Genomic DNA, 25,523 nt, shown 5'->3' with positions numbered 1-25,523 from the left:
AGAAAGGAAAGATGGGATGGGAGCTAAAGGAGAAAACAGAATTTTGCAGACTCTGGGAGAGTTGTAGATACTAGGAAATAACCGGTGATAAGGAAAGCTAAAGATGTAACATAGTATAGAGATAAATGGGTAAAATACTGGAGGTGTCAAGAGACGATAGGATTCCAGGTACGTAAAGAGAAGTGACACTGGGGAAAGAGTATTTCTTTCTTCTTAGAGTAGAAACTTATCAGAGATTTCTGAAGTGTGGAGGAACATGGAGAGATCATATGGGATTAGGTTATCTTAGGTTTCTCCATAAACAGAAGGAGAATGAGGGAATATAAGTACATTGGATTTTGAGAAAAATAATTAGATTGATATCCACAGTTGTAAGAAATGTGATGTATGTAAGTATAATCACCAAGGTTGGAATGCTTACTTGAAATTGGATAACTTGAATTTGGAAAACTTGAAATTAGATAACGACATTTCTTTGTTAGAGCTTTGTGGTCTGGGAACTAAAGAGTAGATGTTGGGAATTACATACTTGTTAGATGTGAGAACTACTGCCAAAGGTTCCAAACATAACAATTAAAATTATAAGATCAACTATTTTGAAAGCACCTGTTAATCTTTAGTGTGTATCTGGCACCAATTCAAATGTACAGATTGAACAAAAGATGCTGCCCAAATAGTAAAACTGTTTAGCAGTTTCTTTGCTAAGAAATCTAAATTTCTGATTAAAGTTACTTTTCTGATTTTCTTTGTTAAAATAATTTATTCATATTGATATGTGGTTTTACTTTCTTATATATTTTTGAAAAATAATAATTATCTCAACTTGAACACTTTTTTGAAAGTCATTTTTTTGTGTTTTGTTTGTTTGTTTTTGTAAGTCATTTTTAAATAATGAGACCAACAAGCATTCTAGACAGAATCAGTACTGTTAACTACTGACCATCTTTCTTCCTTAAAAATAGTAATAAAGGCTCAGTATTTATGGTGAAATTTTCTTTGCAGAGAAAAGAAAATTTTATGTTTTGATAAATTTGTTTTCCCTCTCTTAGTTCATATCATCTGTTCTCACTCCATCATATGTTCCTTTGCTATGGGGTATTCAAGATTTATAAGTCCTTGTCCTCAATAAGCCAATTCTCATTTATTTTTGAAATCAATAATCTAGAAAAAATATAATAGTGTTCTCAGAAATTATTTTAAATACAATATAGAATATACAGTATTATTAAAAACCAATACTCTTTTTACATTAAAGTTACAGATAAAGGGTACCTTAAATACATTATTTTACTTGATATGAGGTATCCTGCATTAATGTCTCTATGATAAGCAAACAAACTTCAGAGAAGTTTAAATGACTTTCCTAAGTTTCCACAGTGCATAGACAATAAAAGAAGAAATTAAATACATATTTTATGATTTCATAACTTTTTTCCATTAGATCTGTTTCTACTAATTTTAATAGTCTAACTCAATTAATTTATAATAGTCCAAATGCAATCCGTTTTGTAGTTCTTACATGTTGACATCTCTGAAGCATTTAAACATTGAGCTTCATTCTACTTACTGAAAATTTCTCATCTTGATTTCTATGACACATTTCTCTTCTGATTCTCAGACCTTTTACAACGTGTCTAGTTCTGTCTTTCATCTTCACTCACCTTTTCAGCAATTGCATAGTTTTAGCTAAGACGTCTAAGCAGTAGGTTCTGAAATCTGAATCTGCAGTCTTGAAATTCCTACTTAGCTCCAAACCTGAGTTTTCAGCCATATGCTAGATGTGTACATATAAGTGTCCACCCACATATTTGTTGTTTTGTGATGCTGAGGATTGAGCCCAGGGTCTCACACATGCTAGGTAAGCACTCTGCTACTGAACTACACCCATAGACCCACATACATTTTTGGTTACAGTCTTTCTCGCAGCTCTTTGCAATAATTTTATACATGTTAAAGGGCTTACTGTGTGTTACACGAAATAAAGACATGAACCAGATCCAAATTCTAATAGGAGCATATAAAACTCAGTGTCTCAATGTTTGTTTTTTATACCATTGGCTATGTAGTAGACTCCTCCAGGTTCAACATCCCAGAGTCAACTTTGAAAAGTACTGCCCTTGAATATAAGAATAATATCCTAGCCAGTATACTTACTTGCATTCTTCCTTTTCTCTGGTTAATCTTCCTGAAGTAGACTTTTTTTCATCTCAGACACCCTTTTACAAGGACAGACTTCTTACTGTTTACTGAACCAAGCTATCTGACAAGTATATTCCCTATATATAACTTACCCTTTTTGAAACTTGCTGATTTAGATTTTACACTTCACTTGAATAATTATTTTCTTCAGTTTGCTTATACCCAAAGATCATCTCAATTTTCTTTAAAATTCCACTTGATGCAAGTATCCTACCTGAGAACTACCAGATAGAACTCAGGTTTTCATCATCAGCCCATTTCTCTAAGTTCTTTCTCTATACTTTTTTTGGCACTTGTCACTTTCTACCTCTTATATTAGGTATTTGTCTTCATGAATTATCTAGAGCAGGGATTGGGAATAGTTTCCTGTAAAAGGCCAGATGGTAAAAATTTTAGGCTTCATTAGCAATATAGGGCCTTGGATCTTCTTTTTTTTATTTACAGTCTTTTAAAAATCTAAATATCATGCTTATCCTGATGACAGTACAAAAAACCTGTCTGCCATAGTTTTATGAACTCTGATCAATATTAAATGCACCTAGTAATATGTGTGATTCATGTTTGTATGCCTCATAGCAGTTAGCAAAACACATTATGCATACAGAGCAATATGTTACATGGTTAAATATAACTACCAAAGAAGTTCATTAACAAAAACAAACACACAGAAAATAGCTTCCAGGGGAATCTTTTTTAATATAATGCATCTTTAGATTTAATAATTCATTAGCTAGTCAAATTTAGTCACTTAGGTATTTGTTTTACCATAGTTTCCAAGGACCATTTAGTTAAAGCACCCTTATTCAAACTTGAATACCAGAAGTGTATAACTTTTGTGTCAAGCGTGTCTTAATTTCTCAACAACCAAAGTTTTAGTTCAGTTTGTCTAAGAGTATTTACAATAGTAGACTATGAAAATGCTAGTACATGTTGTTGATTTTAAAATGTCCTTAAGCTTAATTGTTAATACATGTGACCATCCCCAACTCTACACTTTTCTCCCTTAGTACAAAATAAATGAATGCAATTTTTGTTCAATAACAAAATAAACCCAGCTCTAATGTAAAGACTTGAATTAAACCAAAAGATGGCAAAAAAATGTACTACCCCTTACATTTTACACTCCTGGTCTGATTCTTATTAGTCCTTTTCTAGTTTACTTCAGATCTTGGACATGTCACTAGCCTTAATTCCATTGGTTGATATCTTCTAAGCACTTGGCTAATCCTCCAGCAATTTAGTTGATTATACAGAGATACAGTGACTCTTAAAGCTTCTTCTCAGTTCTTAGTATTCAAAACATATGTTGCACTGAGAGTCTTCACCTTGATTATAATCACAAGAATTGTACACTTCAAGGGCACCCAAATCAAGTTCTGGGAAACAAATATTTAATACAATTCTAACCTATTTTATGTCCTAGTAGTGCTGAATTATGTTTATTTTGTATTTCTATGATAATAATTTTGCATAGAAAGAAACCTACCAGTGAACTCAATTTAAATGGTCTTGACCTGATAGCATGTGATCTGCCTCAGAGGAAACTAATTATATTTTGCTTGCCTTGGTAATAGAAAAAAAAGAAAGAAAAAATAATCTTTCCTACCTCATTCCAATCTCTCTCAAAAGATCTAGTAAAAGATAGTAGGAAAAATTCAGATTTTTCTCTTTGATAAATAAACTGCTTTTATTTTCTTATATATATTAGAACCTTATTTGGATGTCATTCCACTCTCCTCCTAAATCTGATACTACCTCAGACCCTATGACAAACCAAATATTTGAAGTTTCCTTGGAAAAGATACCTTTCAAAGAAAAACATAGGTTTTACTGTCTTTTTAGGAACCACTGTCTCCATTCTTAAGAGGAGGCCATTTCTTCCCAGGAAACAATGTTATTTATGAAAAAACAATAAGAAAAGTGGAGAAGCTAAATACAGATCAGGTAAGTAATAATTGTTTTAAAACTTATCTTATAAGTGTAAAACTTTATTAAATGAATATTGAAATATTCATAAATATTTTAAAGATAGAGATAAAATGACATTCAATTATCAAATGCCAGACAGAACCACCATGAGTTATAGTAACATTTCATTATATCTGCAGCTCTTCATGGAATCCTTAATAACCTCATATTCAGGCAAATATTGGTAGAATACTTGCCTCACATGCACAAGGCCCTAGGTTCAATCCCCAGCACCAATAATAAATAAATAAATAAGCTCATATTCATTTTATCATGTGAAGTATTATTATCCCCATTTTAGTAAAAGGGAACTGAAGTCAAAATATATGAATCACATACAAAATTAATGGTAGAATCTTAAAAAAAATATATATATATATATAAATGTTTTGTGGTTTTTCTTTTAACTAGTCTCACAAAAATAATAATTTAAAGCATTATAATTTTGTATTAATTATTTTAGCATATAATGAATTTCAAATGAATAATATGTATGAACAAATATGTAATACACTGAATACTATGACAGATCGAGAACACTGAGGGTTCAAATACCATTTTTAAATTTTCATTAACGGAGAGACCAAGTACAGAGTGCACAACTGCTAGAGGACCGCAGTAATCTCATGGCATCTACAGCACCAAGTCCTTAAATGCAGTTGTTGTTGTAAGCAATAGTTTTCACATTGCTCTTTTTAGTGGATAAAAGTTTGTCCAGTCCAATTAGAGCCTGGTATTATCTCTTGGACAGTTTTGAACTAGGACAATGTATCAGTTTCCTAGGACTATTCTAATAAAATACCACAAATTAGGTGGTTTAAAAAATAGAAATTTATTATCTCACAGTTCTGAAATTCAGAGGTCTAAAATCAGTGGGCAGAGCCCTATTCCCTCTGAAGCCCTTGGGGAAAGAACTCTTCTATGCCTGCTTCCTATTTTCTGGTAGCCTCAGGCATTCTATGGTATGTGGATGCATTACTCCAATTCTCTTTTTATGGCATCCCATTGTCTTCCCTCTGTACATGTTTGTCTCTGTGTACAAATTTCTCATATTTTTAAGAATAATAGTCATATTGTATTAGGACCCATCCTAATTACCTCATTTTAACTTGATTACATCTATAAAGACACTGTTTCTTAATAAGAGAACATTCTAAATCACTGGGGGTTAGAACTTCAACATATCTTTGCAGGGGGTAACAAGCAATTCATGATAGGCAGTTAAATAATATCAAATCAGTTTGGATAACAAAATCATTTTTCTCATATACAAATGAGACTGACTGATGTATTAAAATTTCATTTTTTGACTGGGGCATATGAACCCAGGGGTAATTTACCACTGAACTATCTCCCCAGCCCTTTTTATTTTATTTTATTTTTTTTATTTTGAGACAGGGTCTAAATTGCTGCGGCTGGCCTCAAACTTGTGATCCTCCTGCCTCAGCCTCTTCAGTCACTGGAATTACAGACATGCACCACTGTACCTAGCCACATTTTATTTTGTAAGAACTTCATGGGCAGTCACTATCAGATGTGTAGGAAATAACAAAGTTTACTTAATTGATGCCCAGCAAAACTGAAATGGAGTAAACTCTCAGAATATTAAACATTCAAATCTTTAAGATTTCATTTTGCTTAGAAAACTGAATATAGTATGAAGAGTTTGGTATGGAATATACTTAACATATATATGGAAGAGGAGTATCAGAATAGTTCAGATAATTATGGTATCAAGTAGAAAAATTTCATCAAATATTCCTGTTCTTCCAAGGGCCAGAATTGTCTTCAAGCTACCAAATTATAAAACCTGCCATTAATCCAACTGGGCTGCTAAAACAATAAGGTTTTATACATTTTAATAGTAAAAATGTTGAGTAGGATCATTTCATGCTGTGTCTAGCTTCTTGTTCCAAAGAAAAACAGGTTTAAAATTGACCCCCTGTACATTATATTAACACTATGCAGGTGAAATAGCTAAAGAAAAGCTCCTTTAAGGGAATACTGCCATGCCACAATGAATCCAACTTATATACATTATTATAATGCATTATTTAAAAATAATAGAAGGGGGAATCAGTAAAGTAGAGGAAGGGGACCAAAAGTAGGGAGGAGGAGGAGAGGTACTGGGGAAAAAGGATTAAATTAATTACGTTATGTGCATGTACAAACATGTCAACTTGAGTCCCACCATTGTGTATAATTATAATGCCCCAATAAAAACAATAGAAATGAGAATACCACCACTGTTTACTGTTAACTTGAGTATTGACTTGGTTATGCCAAGTTTTCCTTATTAATGAATTAAATAATTTGGGAGTTTGGGAACTGCCATGGAAGCTGTCCAAGGTAAAAGGAACCCTGTAGTTGTAACAAACTATAACTTCTTTGCTCTAGTTAAGTTTCCTCTGTGATGAAGTATATACTAGGTCAAAATGGATAAAACGAGTGTCTGCATGAAACTGTTTATTATCAATTAGGACTAGCTCATAGATGAGACCTGTCTAAGAAAAAAAAATGTCTTTGTAGCAAAGAGATGGTAAAGTAGTGCCAGTTGAAAGAAAATTATTCAATTCATATAATTTGTACTCTATAATTCTTTTTCTCCATCAAAGATATTGAATAATCTATGATAAATTAGTAATGTTTGATATTTTGTACTTAGAAAATTCAGTTCATGACATGCTTCAAATTTCCATTAATATATGAACATCTTACTTTAGAACAATAAATTTAATAGTCAGGTATAAGAATTTAAAATGAGATTGGGAGTGCAGCTCTGTAGTAGAGCTCTTGCCTAGCATGTGTGGAAAAAAAATTAAAAATCTGCTAAGAGTTCAGCAGAACCAATATATGATTAAGAGGCTAGATAGGCTCAGACAGAGTGTAGAGCACCCTAGATGACAGGAATGTCAGTGTTCTATTGAAGAGTCAACTGATACCTTAACAAAAGAAGATAATTAATAATTTTTTTTCTTTATTACCTTCTGTTGATGTGTCCTTTCCAAGTGTTTCCTCACTTGCTTTTGGGGGTATACATTGTTGTTATTTCTTCAGGAGAGATTCTATTTCATTAGTGTTCAATATCCCCACTGAGTTATGGTCTTCTCAGATTGTCAATGTGATTTTTATCCTAATCGAGATATGATGGTATTGTTTACCAAAAAATAATAGATAATATATTCAAACCCCCAAATTTGTACAAAGGTTGCTGACAGCATATGCTTAATTTTCTAAACTGTTAAGGTATTAGTGCTAGCATACTTTCAAAGTAAGTTATATTTAAAAAGCATCTAGAGAAAATATTCCTAAGCATTTAGATTGCTTAGCATTTACCTATATGGCATTTACCTGTATGTCTATCAAGGTGACTTGTATTTGCAAAATGTGTTTCTTTATCCTTTTGTTTTTCTTCCAGAATGTAGTGTGTGTGTGTGTGTGTGTGTGTGTGTGTGTGTAGGTCATTTGTATACATGGTAAGAATTTCCAGAATGTAAAAGAATATAAAAATCTATAAAAAGTATAAAAATGAATACAATGAAAAACAAGCTTATTTGGATCAATTTGTCCCTCATTTCTCTTAACAGAAGTTGCCGTTCTTAAAAGTTTTATTGGTCAAATCATACAGAAGCATTTATGTATATTCATAAATATATAGGTAAAACATTCTTTATAAGTTACACCAGAATACTATATTAATTCTTCTGCACTTCTTTCATTTAACGTAAATTGAATTTTTTCATATAAAAATTTAAAATATGAAGTATTTTACTATTTTAATATTGGTCAACTATCCACAGTTGAAAGAAATACAGCATTGAGTTCAAACGTTCAAAGGTGATTATACTTAAATGTAGTATTATGACTCAAAATTGAATATTTTTATTTAAAAACAAGCTTCTGGATGCCTCTTATCAAAGTAGAATAATAACAACATACTATAGCAGATATCTGAATTCCTCAAAACTGAAACACTTAGATATATTAGTTTGTTTTCCATACTTACCTGAAAATATCCATGGCAAATAAACAATCAGGTAGCAAATATTTAGTTTAAAAATAACAAATTCAAGAATATCTTGGGCTCAGTATATGTTCAGCCAATTAATACCTGAAAGAATTCTATGCTAGAAATCTTGAGTTCCAACTCCAATTTTTGCCATTAATTACAGTCATTATAATTAAAACAACTTGATTTTCTAGACCTCAGGGGTTTATTTTATACCTTCAAAATTAGTGAGATAGATGATAAAGTCAATGATGATGATGACATAAATGATAATAATAGTAATAATAATAGTAATAAATGTATATTACTCACCTACCTTGTAGTATGTAATATACAGGCATTAGTGCATCACAACAATCCATGAGAACCCATACTGAACCCAGTTTTGCAAATTAGAAAACTGGGACTCATAAAGGAGATATATATATATATATATATATATATATATATATATATATATTTATTTATTTATTTATTTTAAAGATCAAAGAGTAAGTGGAAGAATTAGAGTTAAAAATCCATGTTTTCTGAATTGGAAGCACCAGTCACTGGTTTTCAATCTTTTTTTTTCAAAAATTCATACTTGATTTTCATAAGCATTAGCACTTTGCCCCCCCCTACTGTGACTCTAATATGCTTCCTGACATTGAAAATCACTACATTATTTTCTAATTTTATATCCATCTACATCTTCAGTGTTATGGTATTATTATGTAATTAGATACTGAAGTGCCTGTTGAATCATCGAAGAAAGATTAATTAATATTAATATTCATTATACTTTTAGTGATAAGTGTAACTGGAATATTAATTTAATCAGACCATGTTATTCTCTGGCCTATCTAGGCAAGTATTTCTACAGTCACAGATACATGATTGAATAAAAATAGAATTTAATACAAGTTTTCCCAATGGAAGAATTTGAAAAATAATATACCACCAATTAATACTACAAATTCTAGGGTTTAAATTATATTGTGAAAACATGCACTGAGTTTTAAAACATGGTTTCAGTTGCTTTTTTAGTCTCGATTAATGTTATTTATTCTCAGCAGCTATTTTTTATATGTGTTTGTGTTTTAGGAATGTTATCCTCAGGTTCAATGCCATCATCATATTGTCCAACAGCCTCAGATCATCCACTCTTCACACTGTCAACAATCCCATTCTAACCAACAAATACATAGCATCACAGGAAGTGATTCAACTTCTACAAGCGTTGGAAATGAACTATGTCATGGTGGATCAAACCAGATACATGAGCAGGTAAGATCAATCATCTGATTCCTTTTCAAATGGAAATAACATCCTCAAATACTTCTGACACCACTGTATAGGTACTCACATTAAATTTTCATCAAAACATTGATTTTTACCACTGTTATTTATGTTATAACTTTTTAAAAACCAATTATCCCATCTCTCAAAAGACAGAACAATTCAGGTTCTTCAATACATTAAATCTATGACTTAAGTTATTACTAAATACATGATTTCTAATTGATCCTTACTTCTAAAATGAGCCCAGTAATTATGCAACATTAAATAATTTTCATGAGGTGTGGTATTTAAATGAATAAGAATTTAGAAATGATTATATAAGATGATTATAATGGTTACATTTCATAAGCTAATTACTTCCCATATATGTTATTTGAGACTATATTATAATAATCCAAATTAAAAAAATATGTTAATACTTCATTGTATATTATAACAAAATAGAAACTAAGTAACTAAGACATCTCTTGGGATGACATCTTCAATGAGTACATTATGTTTAGAAGATTGGAATCTTTTAAATATTTGCTATACAAGTGTTAAAAGAAAACAAAGACTTTCTTGTATCTGGTAAAACTAATAATCACAACTGGAGCAATGGAGACTCAGACATAATTAATGTTTTTTTTCAAATCTTAATTCAACCTCTCATAGGCAACTATTACTAGAATAAAAAAGAAAAGAATAAGAATAAATAAGGAGCCTGTCAATATAAGAATTTAGATTATTTAAAATATATGTGAGATCATTTCTAAGGACTGAAATTTTGAAATGTATACTTTAGCCATATTGAACAAAAAGAAGTATAAATGATTTAAAAATCTATATTTTTCCAACAAAACTCTAAAATTGTCTTTGCTCTGAATGCTTGCATGGAAATATTACCCTCTAAAATAACACTAAATCATTGAATTTCTTACATTATATGGATTAATAATGGCTATAAATGTGTTATTAGATTAAATAATTTGAAATTGTCATTTATACAGGTCATATTGGTCAAATCTCAGTAATGCCATACAGTTCAAACTAATCCTTGATTTTGTTTTGCCTTAGTTTCCTCTAATAGGGGAAAGTAGAAAGCACAAAAATTATAATGCAAAGCAAAGTGTTGTCTATCATTAAAGATAACCAATATGCATTTAGAAGAGAAGGAAGAAGAAATGAATTTCAGCTGAGAGATCAAGGAAGAGATTGAGGGGGTGGTAATTTACCAGGACTTTGAAAAATGGGCATAATTTTCACATGTGGCATTGTGGTATTACACAAAGATAGTATCCAAGGAAGAGGGAATCATATAAATTATGGATTTACTGAAGTACATTTTATGTTTCAGGAATAATTAGTGTTTTGATATGTATGTGATAGAAGACATGTGATAAGGAGATAGTACATTATAGTGTTAACATGTCAAGGCCAGATCATAAGTTCCTTAAGTGTTAAATTACAAATTTTGGATTTTCTTTAATAGGCAATGTAGAGTAAGTATTATGGTTTGGATGTGAGTTGTCCTGCCAAAGCTCATGTAAGATAGTGCTTAGAGGTGAAATCACTGGGTTTTGAAAGCCTTGACCCCATCAGTGAATTAATTCCCTGATAGGGATTAACTGAGTGCTAACTGAAGGCAGATAGGGTGTGGCTGGAGAAGGTGGGTCACTAGGGGCATGCCTCTGGGGTATATATTTTGTATGTGGCAAGTGGAGGCTCTCTCTGATTCCTAATCATCATGTCTTGAGCCATTTCCCTCCGTCACACTTTTCTGCCATGGTGTTTTGCCTCACCTCAAGACCTGAGGAATGGATTTGTCTGTCTATGGACTGAGATTTCAGAAACCATTTTTTTTATTGGTTGTTCAAAACATTACAAAGCTCTTGACATATCATATTTCATACATTAGATTCAAGTGGGTTATGAACTCCCATTTTTACCCCAAATACAGATTGCAGAATCACATCGGTTACACATCCACATTTTTACATAATGCTCTATTAGTAACTGTTGTATTCTGCTACCTTTCCTATCCTCTACTATCCCCCCTCCCCTCCCCTCCCATCTTCTCCCTCTACCCCATCTACTATAATTCATTTTGAGCCCCAAAATAAACTTCGTCCTCCTTAAACTGTTCTTATTAAGTCTTTTGGTTGCAGAAATGAAAAAGCCCACTAAAACAGTGATTGAAGGTAATTGTGTAAGAAAATACTGATAGGTATGCTTTAGAAGGTTAATCCTTAGCAGTTTTGTGCAAAATAGACTAGCATATTGATTGTTTTTCTTTTATAACAATCAGATTAGGAAGGTGATATTATTTTCCTTATCATTCAGATAATGAAATTGGGATCTGAAGAGGTTATTTGTGGAGGCTTAAACAATTAGCATATAGTGGATCAAGGATTCATACATAAGTTAACTACTCCAGAACCCAATGGTTACCCCTGGAATTTGAGTCAGTTATGTGGAGAGTATTTGAACAGTAATGTAAACATTAATAGAGCACTGGAAAGAGAAGTGTCTGTCAGTAGGGAGATATTAGTGATGTAAGAGAAAGTGGACTAGCTTCAGGACAAGAAGATTTGGGTTCCATTTCTAGCTTTGTCCCTTTTAAGCTGTGTGATCTTCATAACATTAAACCTCTCTAGCATATTCATTCAAAAATTGGGGTAATAATGTCTATCTTGCAGGGTTGATATAAAGACTAAAATGAAATACATGTTGAAAGTTTTTCATAAACCATAAAGTCTACAACATGAAAAAAATGTCATGCAGAAATATTTTTGAATAGAATAAAATTTAACATAGAATAATGACAGTTGAAACTATATTAGAGATAATTATCACAGATGAGAACAATATTTATGTATTAAGAAATTTTGTATAGGTTGGGTGCTGTGGCACATATCTGTAATTCCAGCAACTCAGAAGGCTGAATCAGGAAGATAAGGAGGTCACAGCCAGCCTCAACAAAAGTGAGGCACTAAGCAACTCAGTGAGACCCTGTAGCTAAATAAAATACAAAATAGGACTGGGGATGTGGCTCAGTGGTTGAGTGCCCCTTTATTTCAATCCCTGATATTCCCCCCCGCAAAAAAAAAAACAAGGAAAGGATTTTTATCCAATGGCAATAGTAATGGTATATATCACTACCTTAGTACATCTAAAAATATATTTAATCAGATATTTTATTATGTACTTAGAAAATGGGTAGTGTTTAGTAAGTAATATATCACTTTTTTTTTTTAACAATACTGATGACTGAACCCGGGAAACTCCACCAACTGACCTACACTGCAGCCCTTTTTATCTATTTTGAGACAGAATTTTGCTAAATTGCTGAAACTGCCCTCAAACTTGCCTGAGTCTTTTGAGTAACTGGGATTATAGGCATGTGCCACCATGCCCAGTTATATCACTCCTATTTTACTACTCACAGTATAGTTTGAGATTTCTCTGTAGCTTTGTTAAAGTTTGAAGGCTTCTTGTGTAGATACAATTTTTCAGTGTTTTATGAGGATAAAGGTGAGATTCACAGGACTAATGGAGGAAGGAGCGTAGGGAAAGAGTTCTGTAACTCTAGCCTCCTTGGTGTTTACATGTCTGTATAGATGTGACTCATGGGTAGAAGAGTCTCTTTAAAGGACAATAGAGCAGATATAATTTAGGATCTTTTAAAACTAAAATTTGTTCCATTTCAAAAATTTTTTTAAAGTTATGTTTTGGAAGTAGCATGGTAAAGTGGAAAGGACATAGGATTTCTGTTTAATTATCTGATTTGATAAAATCTGATTCTGCTGAGCTGCATGGACTCCTGTAATTAATTTGGTTGAACAGGGAACAGCTGGGGCAATGGCCCAGAGGTGAGTGATCTCAGTGGTTCTCAGATGATCACACCTTGTGGTTGGCTTGCTGGAGATGGTTTTCAGGGCGAGAAGCAGGGCATGAAGCCTCGTGGTGGATTTCCATGCTTGGTGAGTCACAAGCAACCCCTGCGGGCAGGAGGGCACCCAGAAACATCAGACACCCTCCCTCAGCCCAGGAATACACTCAGTTGAGTGTGGGGGAACCCCAGAGGGGTCCCAGACAGCCTGAGTCAATGGCTGAGTCTAAGAAAGACCTTACTTACCTACTACCTGCCCCGGGAGCCCAGACAGAGAAATGAAGCCCAGCTCTTCTCAGCAGGCTCAGAACGCATAAAAGCTGACCTAAGCTGTGTGCAAAGCCACACAGAAGGGAGACACCACACACAGAGTATGGTGGACATGGGGACAGAAATGTAGTTCACTGTCCTCTGAAATGGGAGCCTGAATTCGATCAGGTAGGAACTGAGCAGCTGGACCACCTGATGCTGAGCCCGTGGCAGCCGTGGGTGGTCAGCCCCACCACTCAGCCTGGAACTCACCTCAGCTGCCAATCAGCAGACGTAAACACATAACACAAAACCTTCCCTCCGTGACTGGTGTATGATTTCTAGGGTCCCTTCTGGGTCTCCTCTTTGGTTCTCCTAGATGGAGCCATTTAAATGTTCAGAACACACTTCCTGGCTTTTGGAAACAGAAAATAAATCCTGTCATCTATAAATGAGGCCTGAGGGATGAAGCCAGAGATTTAGGTGAAGTAAGATCAGCATCAGTAACTTAGTGAAACCCTGTCTCAAAATTTAAAAAAGAATCAATATAATACATTGGTTCCATTATAATGCTATTTGTGTGTGTGTGTGTTTTGCTAGGGTCCAAATCCAGAGTCTTATGCATGCTACATGGGTGCTCCATCACTGAGGTATAATACTATTTTTAGTATTTTAAAATGCTTGACTCAAAGGAATAGACTTTGAAATATATTTCAAAATCAGGTGTCCAAAAGCCTGACTTCACAATATATGTATATTTTTCATGGCCCTCCCTCAGAATTATTTTGGTTTTAAATTCAAAATATCTCTAGCCATGTCCCTTGGGAAATTAATAACATCATGTGATCATTTTCGTGCCATTGCCACGGATGATTTCACAAATGTTAGTTACAGGGAAAAGCTCAGCTGAACTCATTTTACAAGTTGTCATACAGGTGGTTTTTATAAGAACGACCAAATAAATATTTATATTGTGTATAAAACTCTCTTGAACTTGGCTTATGACTTCCAGAAAACATTTAAAGTCACAGGAAGAGTGTAAAGGCAACCATCCTGCCCACTCAGATAGTGACATATCCAATGGAAAACCAACTCCAACTTGGGATGTAATAATGTCTTTCTTCCATTATTTAAAACCTTAGTTGTCAACACCAGTATAATACAAGTCTTAGTGTCAAATACATTTTCTGGCAGGTCTTCTTTTCAGGAAGATTGTTACAAAGTTTATTTTACATAAGTCATTCACTAATGATGGAATTTGATGCATGGTTAGTTCAATGAACAACATTTTCACTCATTAACCTGTGGCTCAAGTCCTTTTTCATATTTATTGCTTTCATTCTTATTATTGAAATTGAGAGTCATTTGTGCAAACTTCAATACCCTGCTATCCATATCAAAAATTTAATTAGTATCTATTTGGGCACCATATTTGTCTCCTGTTACCTCCTGCAACTTCCTGCTAAGATGCACCTTTGTTCCATGGCAATATCCCCTTTGTTTTATACAATTATTACTTATTTACTATTTTTAGAACTTATATTTTATTAACACAGTAAGCTTAAAATTTCAAATAGACATCAACAACATAAAATAGAAATTCCCTGTCCCAGCCCATTTCACCAACCAGATCAGAAATATAGAGGCCAAACATTTTCAACTCTTAGCTTTATTTTCTGGAATTTACCACCTACCTCCACTAGATAAATAGTATGCATATATTTATGCTAATATTTATTGATTTATCAAATGTTATATATTTTCTGCTGATAATTCTGGTACATAAAGATTTTGTTAATCCTTCAACACCTGCTTTCCTCCCTTACACCATCCCAACACAGTTAAATATCCATATTTCTTTTTGCTTGCTAAATTAGTGTTCAGTATTTATGTCATTATTGCAATATAAATAGTATTTACTACTAAATTTATGTGTGTGTTGTTTTGCTTCTTTTATTAGTATAACTATATTTTTCTGTTGATATTAATTAGTAATACTTTTCTCAATATAATTTTATTTTTTATTTTTTTAAAGAGAGAGAGAGAGAATTTTTAATATTTATTTTTTAGTTTTCGGCAGACACAACATCTTTGTTTGTATGTAGTGCTGAGGATCGAACCCGGGCCGCACGCATGCCAGGCGAGCGTGCTACCTCTTGAGCCACATCCCCAGCCCATCAATATAATTTTAGACTCAGTCAAATATTCTGGATTTTTTTGATCAACCATCTCTCATCAACCTTTTACTTTCCTTAAAACTCAGTAATACACATACACCATCCTTCTTGCCTCAATTACAACTATCTATTGACTTTATGGTCACTCTCATCATCCTTCAAAAGTTTCATCAAGTGGCTTACAATCTTTTATCCACTTCCCACTGACGTATAAATCTATACGAATTATACCATCCATATCAGTAATCTTTCCCACACTCTGTCCTCATAGTTCTTTATATCCTTTAATTTCTTCATTTCTTTGTATTCAGTCCACGTAGACTTTGGTCATTCCTTGAACTTACATTGTCACTTAAAACTATTTAACCTGGAATACTGAATGTCTCTCTCTCTTATCATCACTTTACTACTTCATCTTCTATGCTTTCCTTTCTACTTAACCTTGCTCTCACTGAGATATCCAGCTCTCAGTTCCAAGCCAAGCAGGACATCATTGTCAACCAATTCAAGAATCCTTTTCCTTGAAGGTGATTAACTTTTTGTTGCATTCTGTTTATTGTCCTCGATGTACAGATCTCTTACTTTGGGTATACTACCATCTACTTTCTCTGTTCTGAGATTTTGACTTCTTTGTGTGATGAAGAAAGTCCCTAAATTAAGCCAATTTTATCTAGGAAAGATTATTTCATATTGTCCTCTCTTCTTAATTGGCAACTCTTTTTACTAATTTGAACTGACTTGCTACCAGTATTTAATGTCTAATCCTTTTCTGTTCCTCCCTACTTTAACTACAAGTCCTATCACTGTTCTTTCACTTTAGGAGGCTTTGCCTTCTACTGAAAATGGGAAGTGCAATTCAAGTTTTAATGTGTGCCAGAATCAGTTGGAAGGTCTATTTAGGTAGAGATTGCTGGAGCCTGACAATTTCTAAGTTCCTTGATTATCTTATTTCTACTGGTCCAAGGACCACAATTTGTGTTCACTGTGTGAATTTCAATGACTCACTTCACTGAAAAATTTCTCTATACCTTTAGAAATCTTGTTTCTTTTGATTCAAAAATTAAGATTATATTTGTTTTCAAGTTCACTCAATTTGTAATCCTATCATTCTATTGACAGGATCTCATCTTTTTTTGTTTTTTACCTCCACAAAATTTTCAAAGGAGGAAGGCAGCTCACTGATTCCATGTCCTCACTACCCACACATTTCTTAACACTTTGTGAATATATTCTAGCTTTGCTATGTTCCTGAAATTTCTTTTATTGACCTCCAAGTTTCCAAATTCAGCTTTCCTTACCAGTCCTCATCTTGTTCCAGTTCTATTGCATTTGGTACTACTTATCCATTCTAGATATTCTTCCATTATACTTTATTGTTGCTTCCAAGTCCTTTTCTGTTTTAGTCAGCTTTGCATTAGTATTATTGAAATATCTGACAAGAACAACATAGAGGAAGTTTATTTTGGCTCATGGTTTCAGGAGTTCAGTACACTTTTGGCTTACTCAATAGCTCAGGGCCCCAGGTGAGATAGAATATCATAGGCAGCTGGGCACAGTGGCACACGCCTGTAATCCAAGCAGCCCGGGAGGCTGAGACAGGAAGATCATGAGTTCAAAGCCAGCCTCAGCAAAAGTGAGGCACTAAGCAACTCAGTGAGACCCTGTCTCTAAATAAAATACAAAATAGGGCTGGGATGTGGCTCAGTGGTCAAGTACCCCTGAGTTCAATCCCCAGGACCCATCCCCCTCAAAAAAGGGGGGGGGGAGTCGCAGGGGAAAGCAACTCAGAATATGGCAACCAGGAGTCAAAGGGGGAGGGGGGGAGGCAGCGCTCTGCTCACCAGGGACAAAATACAAACCCCAAAGGCACATCCCCAAGGACCTACTTCTTCCAGCCACACTTTACCTGCCTACAGTAACCACCCAGTTAATCCACATCAGTGGATTAATCCACTGATTAGGTTATATCACTCATAATCTAATCATAATCTAATATTACCTCTGAGAATTCTTGTGTTGCCTCACACATGAGCTTTAGGGGGTACCTCATATCTCATCCATAACATCTTCTCAGGCTCTTCTCCACTCAGTCACAAGAAAAACTTCCCTAAGGACCCAATTATAGCCCCTTTCTCCTACCATCTCTATCTTGACAATATAAAATCTTGACTTCTGCCATAGCTCTACATGGACACCTACCAGAAATTTCTTCCTCAGCTGCAATATGTCATTTTAATGGTCTATGTGAATCTCTACTTAACTGTCCCACAGTCACCTGCAACTGACCATGCCAGATTTTTACTGTCTCTTATCTCTATTAATGGTATCTCCAGTTCTCTAGTTATCAGACTTAAAATCTAATATCATTTTAAATTTTCCCTCTATTTTGCCACTCCACACCTATTCAGTTGTCATATTTTACTGATTGTATACATATCTTCAATCTGGCTGAAAGTTACATCCTTCTTAAAATTATTTTAGTATTTGCCGAAAGTTGTCTCTTAGAATTCTTTTAGCATTTGATTTGTGCCTGTATTTAGACTCATTATTAATCAGTCTGTTCCTTACATTAATGCTATTTAGGTGTATATGTAGCTCTTCTGAAAGACTATAAAGGTTATGAAGACTTTGTGGAGGCAATTGCTTATTTGATTGTGTTTCTAGTAGTACTTGGGACAGTACTTTAAGACAGTGCTTACTAAGTTGTCAGTAAAATATGTGCTTAATGAAGGAAGGACTCATGCCCCTGAGACCCTGTAAACCCTGTATTTGGTTTGTGGGTATAGAGTTTAGCTTCAGTTTAATGAGAAAGCTAAAATATATGAGATGTTGCATTAAAGGTGCCAACGTATATGTGCAGTAAGTTTCTTCACTAGACTGGCTTATATGAGCTAAGGGTTTCCACCCTTTGAATAAATTATATGTTAAGGAATCATAGGAAAGAGAAATGATAGAGAAGTAGAGAAGAGGAAAAGGTAGCAACAAAGGTATTACCAAGATGTTATGTATTTTAAAAATACATATTAGTTTATTTGATGTATATGCTTATATATTTATGCATTTATACATCCTTTCTCATTTGAAGAAATTTGGAATGGCTTATGATAATCAATAAGATGCAGTGGAATGGAAAAAGACGTTAAGTGTCAACTACAGTGTACATACAATGGAATGATAACACCAGAGGGAAAAGTACACAGAAATTCAGGTCACAGGGTTTTATCATTATTAAAACTGAATCAAAACTTTGGCTCTGAGCTTCCAAGAAACCCTTGAAACAAAAAGAAAAAAAATAATTTCTTGCAAAGATTCCATTGTCCATGAGAATAAAAGCTTAATAAATTATTAATACTTATTGTGTATTATAGTAAAATACCATACATTTAATTGTCTAATTAGCTATAAATATTATTATTCACTCACCCATACTCATTATGAAATGACTATACAAACCACCAATGCGGGTTTTTTTTTTGTAGTTCTAGATAGACAGAATGTCTTTATTTTTTATTTTTATGTGGTGTTGAGGATTGAACCCAGTGCCTTATCCATGCTAGGCAAGCTCTCTGCCACTGGCCCTGGCCCCACAACCAATGTGATTTTTAATTGGTGTGAATAGAGGAATCACAATATTTTATAATATAATATCAAATTTACATTACATACACACACACACACACACACACACACCCCAAAAGGAAGTCAGAAAAACCTTGATTAAGCTTTACAAAAGTGCATTTAAGTGAGCTTTATTAAGGCAACTCTTCCAACCAGTGCTTTTGTATCAGTTCTACTTAATATGTATTCCCAATTTCATCCTTGATTACCAACAATTTCCTCACTACTTACCTTGCATCATTAGGCTGTTAAAAGGGCTGTCCCTAATATATATTTTGATTAATGAGATAAATTGATGCAGAATCAGCATTATTACTATTTTTGTGATGATAAAGATATTTAATGTATTAATCCAATATATTGTATTAGCACTTACCATATTCAGGCACTATGCTAGGTGATGAAATTTTAGAAAGATACTAAGACAGTATCTCTACTTCCAAGAAGGTGAGAATGTTTAAATATAAACAGTTTTCTTATATTCTTTTTATCATAATTCTAATAGAAAATTATCCATATGCCTTAAATTAAATAAAATCACTATTTGCATGATTGTTTAACAATTCACAAAGCATTTTACCCCCATATATTTATTTGTTTTTATACTGGGGGGTTAAACCCAGGGCTGGTTTATCATTGAGCTACATTCCCAGCCCTTTTTAAATTGTATTATTATTGTTTTTTTAAATTTTGAGACAGGATCTCACCAAGTTGCTGAAGTTGGCCTGAAACTTGTGATCCTCCTGTCTCAGCCATCCATGTTGCTGGGATTATAGGTAGACTGCTCCCCACCCCCACTATTTAATTTTATTTGATACCTCCCATAACTTTGTAAAATAGGTACTAAATTACCTACATTTTACAGTTGAAAAACCTAGGCTCACAAATGTTAAGCAATTTATTTAACCCACAACCAGGAAGTATGACTTCAATTTTTCATTTGACTTCAATTGTAATACTTTTCTAAGTTCATCCACATATAAATATATGTTGGGTGATTAAGTACTTAACTACCACAAGTAAAAAAGTATTTATTTTAGAATTGTTATTATTGTACAGTAAATTCAGTTCACTGATATTTATTGAAAATCTAATATGTAACAGGCACTGTATAATACATAATTTCTTTTTTTAACTTTATGTGTTTATTCTTTCTGTTTTTATGTGGTGCTGAGGATCGAACCCAGGGCCTCACATGTGATAGGCAAGCACTGTTCCACTGAGCCACAATCCCAGCCCCAATACATAATTTCTTTATTCAATATGTACACAGATTAAAATAGCAGTAAGAATTTTCAGAACCGAAAATTATTATACTTTTTCTCTAAGATTGCTTCTTATTTGTGGTACAAAATATGTGCATGATTGTTGATGTTGCACCTAAAATACATTTAATTTTCTCAGAGATTAGTACCCACTGGATTAAGTTTTATTTGAATCAGTTTGATAGCTATTAAATGTCCAAAATTAAAGCAATATTAATCAAATGGTAACCTTATTTATCTATAAATCATCATATCCTTATGAGCTTTACTGGTTATATAGATATCACTTATACATTTTTACTTTTGAAAAATATATTTTCATTGTCATGCAGCAGTTCACAAGTTATTTCTCAGTAGAATCTAAGCACAACAGATCTCATTATTTAACATGTTCATGAGTTTTAGAATGTTAGGTACTTAATGCCTAATTGCTTTTATATAACATGGTATTTTAAGCACTTTATAATTTGCTAATCTGCCCTTCTGAATGGTGACTTAATAGTTACAACTTAAGCCAGTTCCTAGTGGGAATAAATTTAATTAAGCCAATACACTATCATACTGAATTATGATTTGTTCCTTCACTGCAAACCAGCCTGGAGAAACATCCTCACAGGGTGTGTACCATTAAGCTTGAGGGGCACCATGCAAGAAAAGATAGTTCAGGTGAAATTAGCAACATATGTGTATCTACTATCTACAGGGCTCTAAAATTACTGTGACTGAACTTTATAAATATAGTTGGCCAAAGTAATCTTGAAGTATGAAAATTGATACAGTATAGAGACAACCAGAAAAATTCACCTACTATTTCTGGAATCTCATAGACTACAAATATGACATAAAACCACAAGAGAGAATTAGGACAAGAATTTCCAAGGCAGTAGTGAGATGAGGTCTATGGTTTCTCTTTGAAAAGTATTTACTTTCTTCAGAAATTCTGAAGTAACCATTAATCTGACTATACAGCTAAATGTGGTTGTTTTGCCTTAGGTTTCTGGAGTCTTTATTTTCAAGAATTTCTCATCTGCAATCAGAAAAAAGGAACAGGACAGCTTGGTATTTGTTATAATCAAATATTGATCTAAATGAAGGTATTTCATTGTCACGTGTTCATGAATCTTTAATAATTTTTATAATTTTTTGAAGAAATACCACATTTTGGATATCTGGAACAAAATATCTGGAGCAGTCTATATTCCTCTCCTGTTTATATGTGAACAGCTAAAATTATTATCAAAGATTAACATTTGAGATAGCTCTCCTTCTTTAGGTAGATGAGTAAATATGGAGTATATATCTTGAGTATCCGATCAACTCAATATTGTAACAAAGAGAAAATCTCCATCTATTACAATTCTCCTGGCCCAAAGCATTCATTTTTCCTTGGGAGATCCCTTACCATGGCTTTCTCAGAACAATAAGAACATGACTTTGAGCCAACACTAAAAGCTATGCCAGGGCTGGTGTTGTAGCTCAGTGGTAAGAGTGCTGGCCTAGGAAGTGTGAGCGTTTGATCCTCAGCACCATATAAAAATAAATAAAATAAAGGTATTATGTCCATATGCTTTTTTAAAAAACTAAAACATAAAAGCTATGCCAAAACACACTCACAAACAATTCCAATAACATTTAGACATTCTAAGAATTTGTGATTTAGTAACGTAAAAAAATGGCTAACTGGCACTTTGTGATTAGGAAATTTCATTTTATTCTTGAGTACTAATAAAACACTTAACACTAGGTGAGAAACTGAATTCCTCTGTTCTCACAACTCCAAAATTTTGAACTCAACTGAGTTTTGGTTTCTACTGAGTTTTACTTAATTATTATTATTAATCATAGATTCTAAAAAAATGACAAGAAATATATTCACATAAGTGTGAATTTTTTCTTCTGGTTTCTCTACTGTGACATTTCTTTTAATATAATAATTCATTCTTCAACTTTAATCCTCTTACCTTTTCTCTAGCTGAATAAAATTTATTGCCTGAACTTCAGGCATATTTTGCATAGTTTTCCTCTGAGAAAAGAAAACTCCTTACTGTTTCAAGTCCTAGCCCAACTCACCTCCAAAGTAATACACTTAGGGATAGTGCAATTCCAAAGTAACCAAGAAAACAAATAATCGAGGTCACTTGGGAAAGAAATATAGTGTAGTGGCAACAAAGTATGTAGTGAGAAGCATTACCTTATTTAATCTGTATGTGAAGTGTATGTGCAGTTCCTGGAACACATAGTTAAGAACTGAATAAATATTACTTATAATTATCTTTTCTTGTAATAAAATTGTTTCTGTTTAGAAGCTTCTGATACCTCTATCTAGCTTTGAATATAGATAAAATATTGATCTAAGTCATTTCATGTCATGGCCTTTGTGATTCTTTGAGTGCTTAAATCCATCACACAGAAATTACATAAGCAAAATTTTATTAATGGCACTAATGATTCATGTGGGAAAGAATTATGCACCTAAAGTCTATCAATGTGCAGCACAATGACAAGAGAATATTTATACACAAAAGCAAATATTTTAAGAATTATTTGCAACTATGAAATTACCCTTTCCAATGATTCAAATGGAAGATAAACATGATTTTCATAGCATTAGGAGAAATATTATCAGCTGAGAGAACATTATGCCAAATACTAAACATATGCAATTAATTGTTTGGAAATTCTAGAAGAAACACTTGGCACTTAAATATTCTTGGCTTAAACATGTCCTGTTCTGCTTGGAAAATTTGTCATCTTGGAAGGGACACACATGGGGAGATGAGAGATGAAATGGGGCCAGTTACTGCAAAGAAAATATCCTCAAGGTAAATGGAGTGACATATGATGCCTAGATTTTCAATCTCTACCATGATTTGGACGTGGTTTTTACCCCCAAAATTTATGTGTTGGAAGCTTTAATCCCCAGTGTGGTGATGCTGTGTGAGATATTTCAGAGGCAAAGTGATGGGAGTTGGTTAAGTTGTTGGGGTATCACCCTCAGAAGGAATTAAGTTAATTCTTGTGGGACCTTGAATTAGTTCTCCTGAAAGAGTTGTTCTGAAAAGAGCAAGTATGACCCCTTCCCCTGTTCTCGATCCCTGCTTCATCATGTAATCACTCTGTTACATACTACCAATATTCTGATGCCATTTGCCATGAAACTGTCACCAAACCTGAACTGATAACTGGTACCATGCTCTTGAATCTACAGAACTGCAAATCTAATAAAGTCTTCTTTCTAAAATACCCAGCCTCAGGTATTTAAGTTACCCAAGAAAACAGTCTAAGATACCCTCTTATCTAGCTAATTTTGATTTTTAAAATCATAATGAGACCATATTTTTAGGCTACTCTCAGTTTGATTAAAATATAGATGATCAATAAGGGGAAATGCATGCATAAAATACAAAATAAACATTTAAGTATTTAAGCTTACTTCAAATAGGGACTTGGCTGGTTTTGACCTTCATTTCCTGAGAGGGGCCTGTGATGGAGGATCTGATGGCTCAGAGTTTGAAGTCTAAGGAGAACTGAAGTGTCAGCCTCTAACTCTACAAGTTCAATTTAGTTGCAGCAACTAAGTAGCTCTTCCATTTTAACTTCAGAAGAAGGTTTGGGGGTCACAATGATATTCTTGAAGAAGTTCTGCCTACACTCTTTTTTGATTTTTTTAAACATTCTTATTGGATGCATTAGGAGCAGTCTGTAAAAAAATCCTTTCAGAATCTGGGTCACTTCTAATCAGGCAGATAAATTCTTTCTATTCAACAAGTACTTACTAAGTAGCTATAGAATGTTTAGTCAATGTTGTGCTAAATACTATAGGATATACCAAAAATTATGACTTGTTATTTACTGCTAAGTTTTTAAAATTTATTTTGGGGAAGGGAGAGGGTGCTGAGAGAACAAGACTTTGTATGTGTTAAAAAGTACAAAAACATTGGGCTGGGGTTGTAGCTCAGTGATAGAGCTCTTTCTTTGCATGCATGAGGCCCTGGGTCCTATCCTTAGCACCACATAAAAATAAACAAATAAAAATAAAGATATTTTGTCCATCTACAACTAAAAAAAGTAATTTAAAAATGTACAAAAATATTCAAGACAATTGAACACAAAAGAGCAAAAATTAAATTAGCCTTGTTGATTGGCATAGTCTCAATTTTCAAGGAGCTAATAATCTTGGGATGGGTTTCAAAGGATAGGTAAGATTTGAACACACACAAGAAGGATAGAGCATATTGTAAGCAATCAACAATGCAAGTAAAGATCCAAAGGCAGGAATAGCATGATATGATGGGAACAGAGAGGTTGATGGGAAACAAAAATTGTTACTAAGTTGCTAGGTTTATGTAAGCATTAAAAAGTATTATATTATAGATCAGGAGGCTGAGACAGGAGAATTGCAAGATCAAAGCCAGCCTCAGCAATGGCAAGGCACTAAGCAACTCAGTGAGATCCTAAATAAAATACAAAATAAATGTCTCTAAATAAAATACGAAATAGGGCTGGGGTTATGGCTCAGTGGTTTACTGCCCCTGAGTTCAATCCTTGGTACCAAAAATAAATAAATAAAACAAAACTTGAATAAAATTTTAAAAATGGGTTATATTAAATATTCAAATATAGATCTATGGACTATTTGTATTTTTATATATCATAGTGCATAGAATTTATGCACTATTTATAAATTCTACGACATTTAAACCTACCATGTGATGATACTGACTTTACAGGTTTACCCAAAGGATGGCAGTAATGGATATGAAACCAATAAATTATGTCTTATTTAGGATACTATGCATAATAATTTGTGTCTAGGATTTCAGTTATCTCTTGGGTCCATGAATTTTCAACAGTTCACCAAGAACTACTCTTTTCCATGTCAGATT

At 33.4% G+C, this 25,523-nt stretch overlaps 1 protein-coding gene across 1 annotated transcript in view; it reads left to right on the top strand.

Annotated features, from left to right (window-relative positions):
* Pof1b (POF1B actin binding protein) overlaps positions 1–25,523 on the top strand; it is a 70,702-nt gene that overhangs the window by 23,999 nt on the left and 21,180 nt on the right. Inside the window, exons 4-5 of the mRNA XM_077106459.1 lie at positions 4,042–4,143; positions 9,260–9,442. Coding sequence (XP_076962574.1) covers positions 4,042–4,143; positions 9,260–9,442 — 285 coding nt within the window. The remainder of the gene's footprint in view (positions 1–4,041; positions 4,144–9,259; positions 9,443–25,523) is intronic.

This window comes from Callospermophilus lateralis, chromosome X (genome assembly GCF_048772815.1).
Source record: "Callospermophilus lateralis isolate mCalLat2 chromosome X, mCalLat2.hap1, whole genome shotgun sequence".
NCBI classification, from domain to species: Eukaryota; Metazoa; Chordata; class Mammalia; order Rodentia; family Sciuridae; genus Callospermophilus; species Callospermophilus lateralis.
The sequence above is the reverse complement of the archived record's forward strand: the minus strand, read 5'-3'. Positions and strand labels throughout refer to the sequence as shown.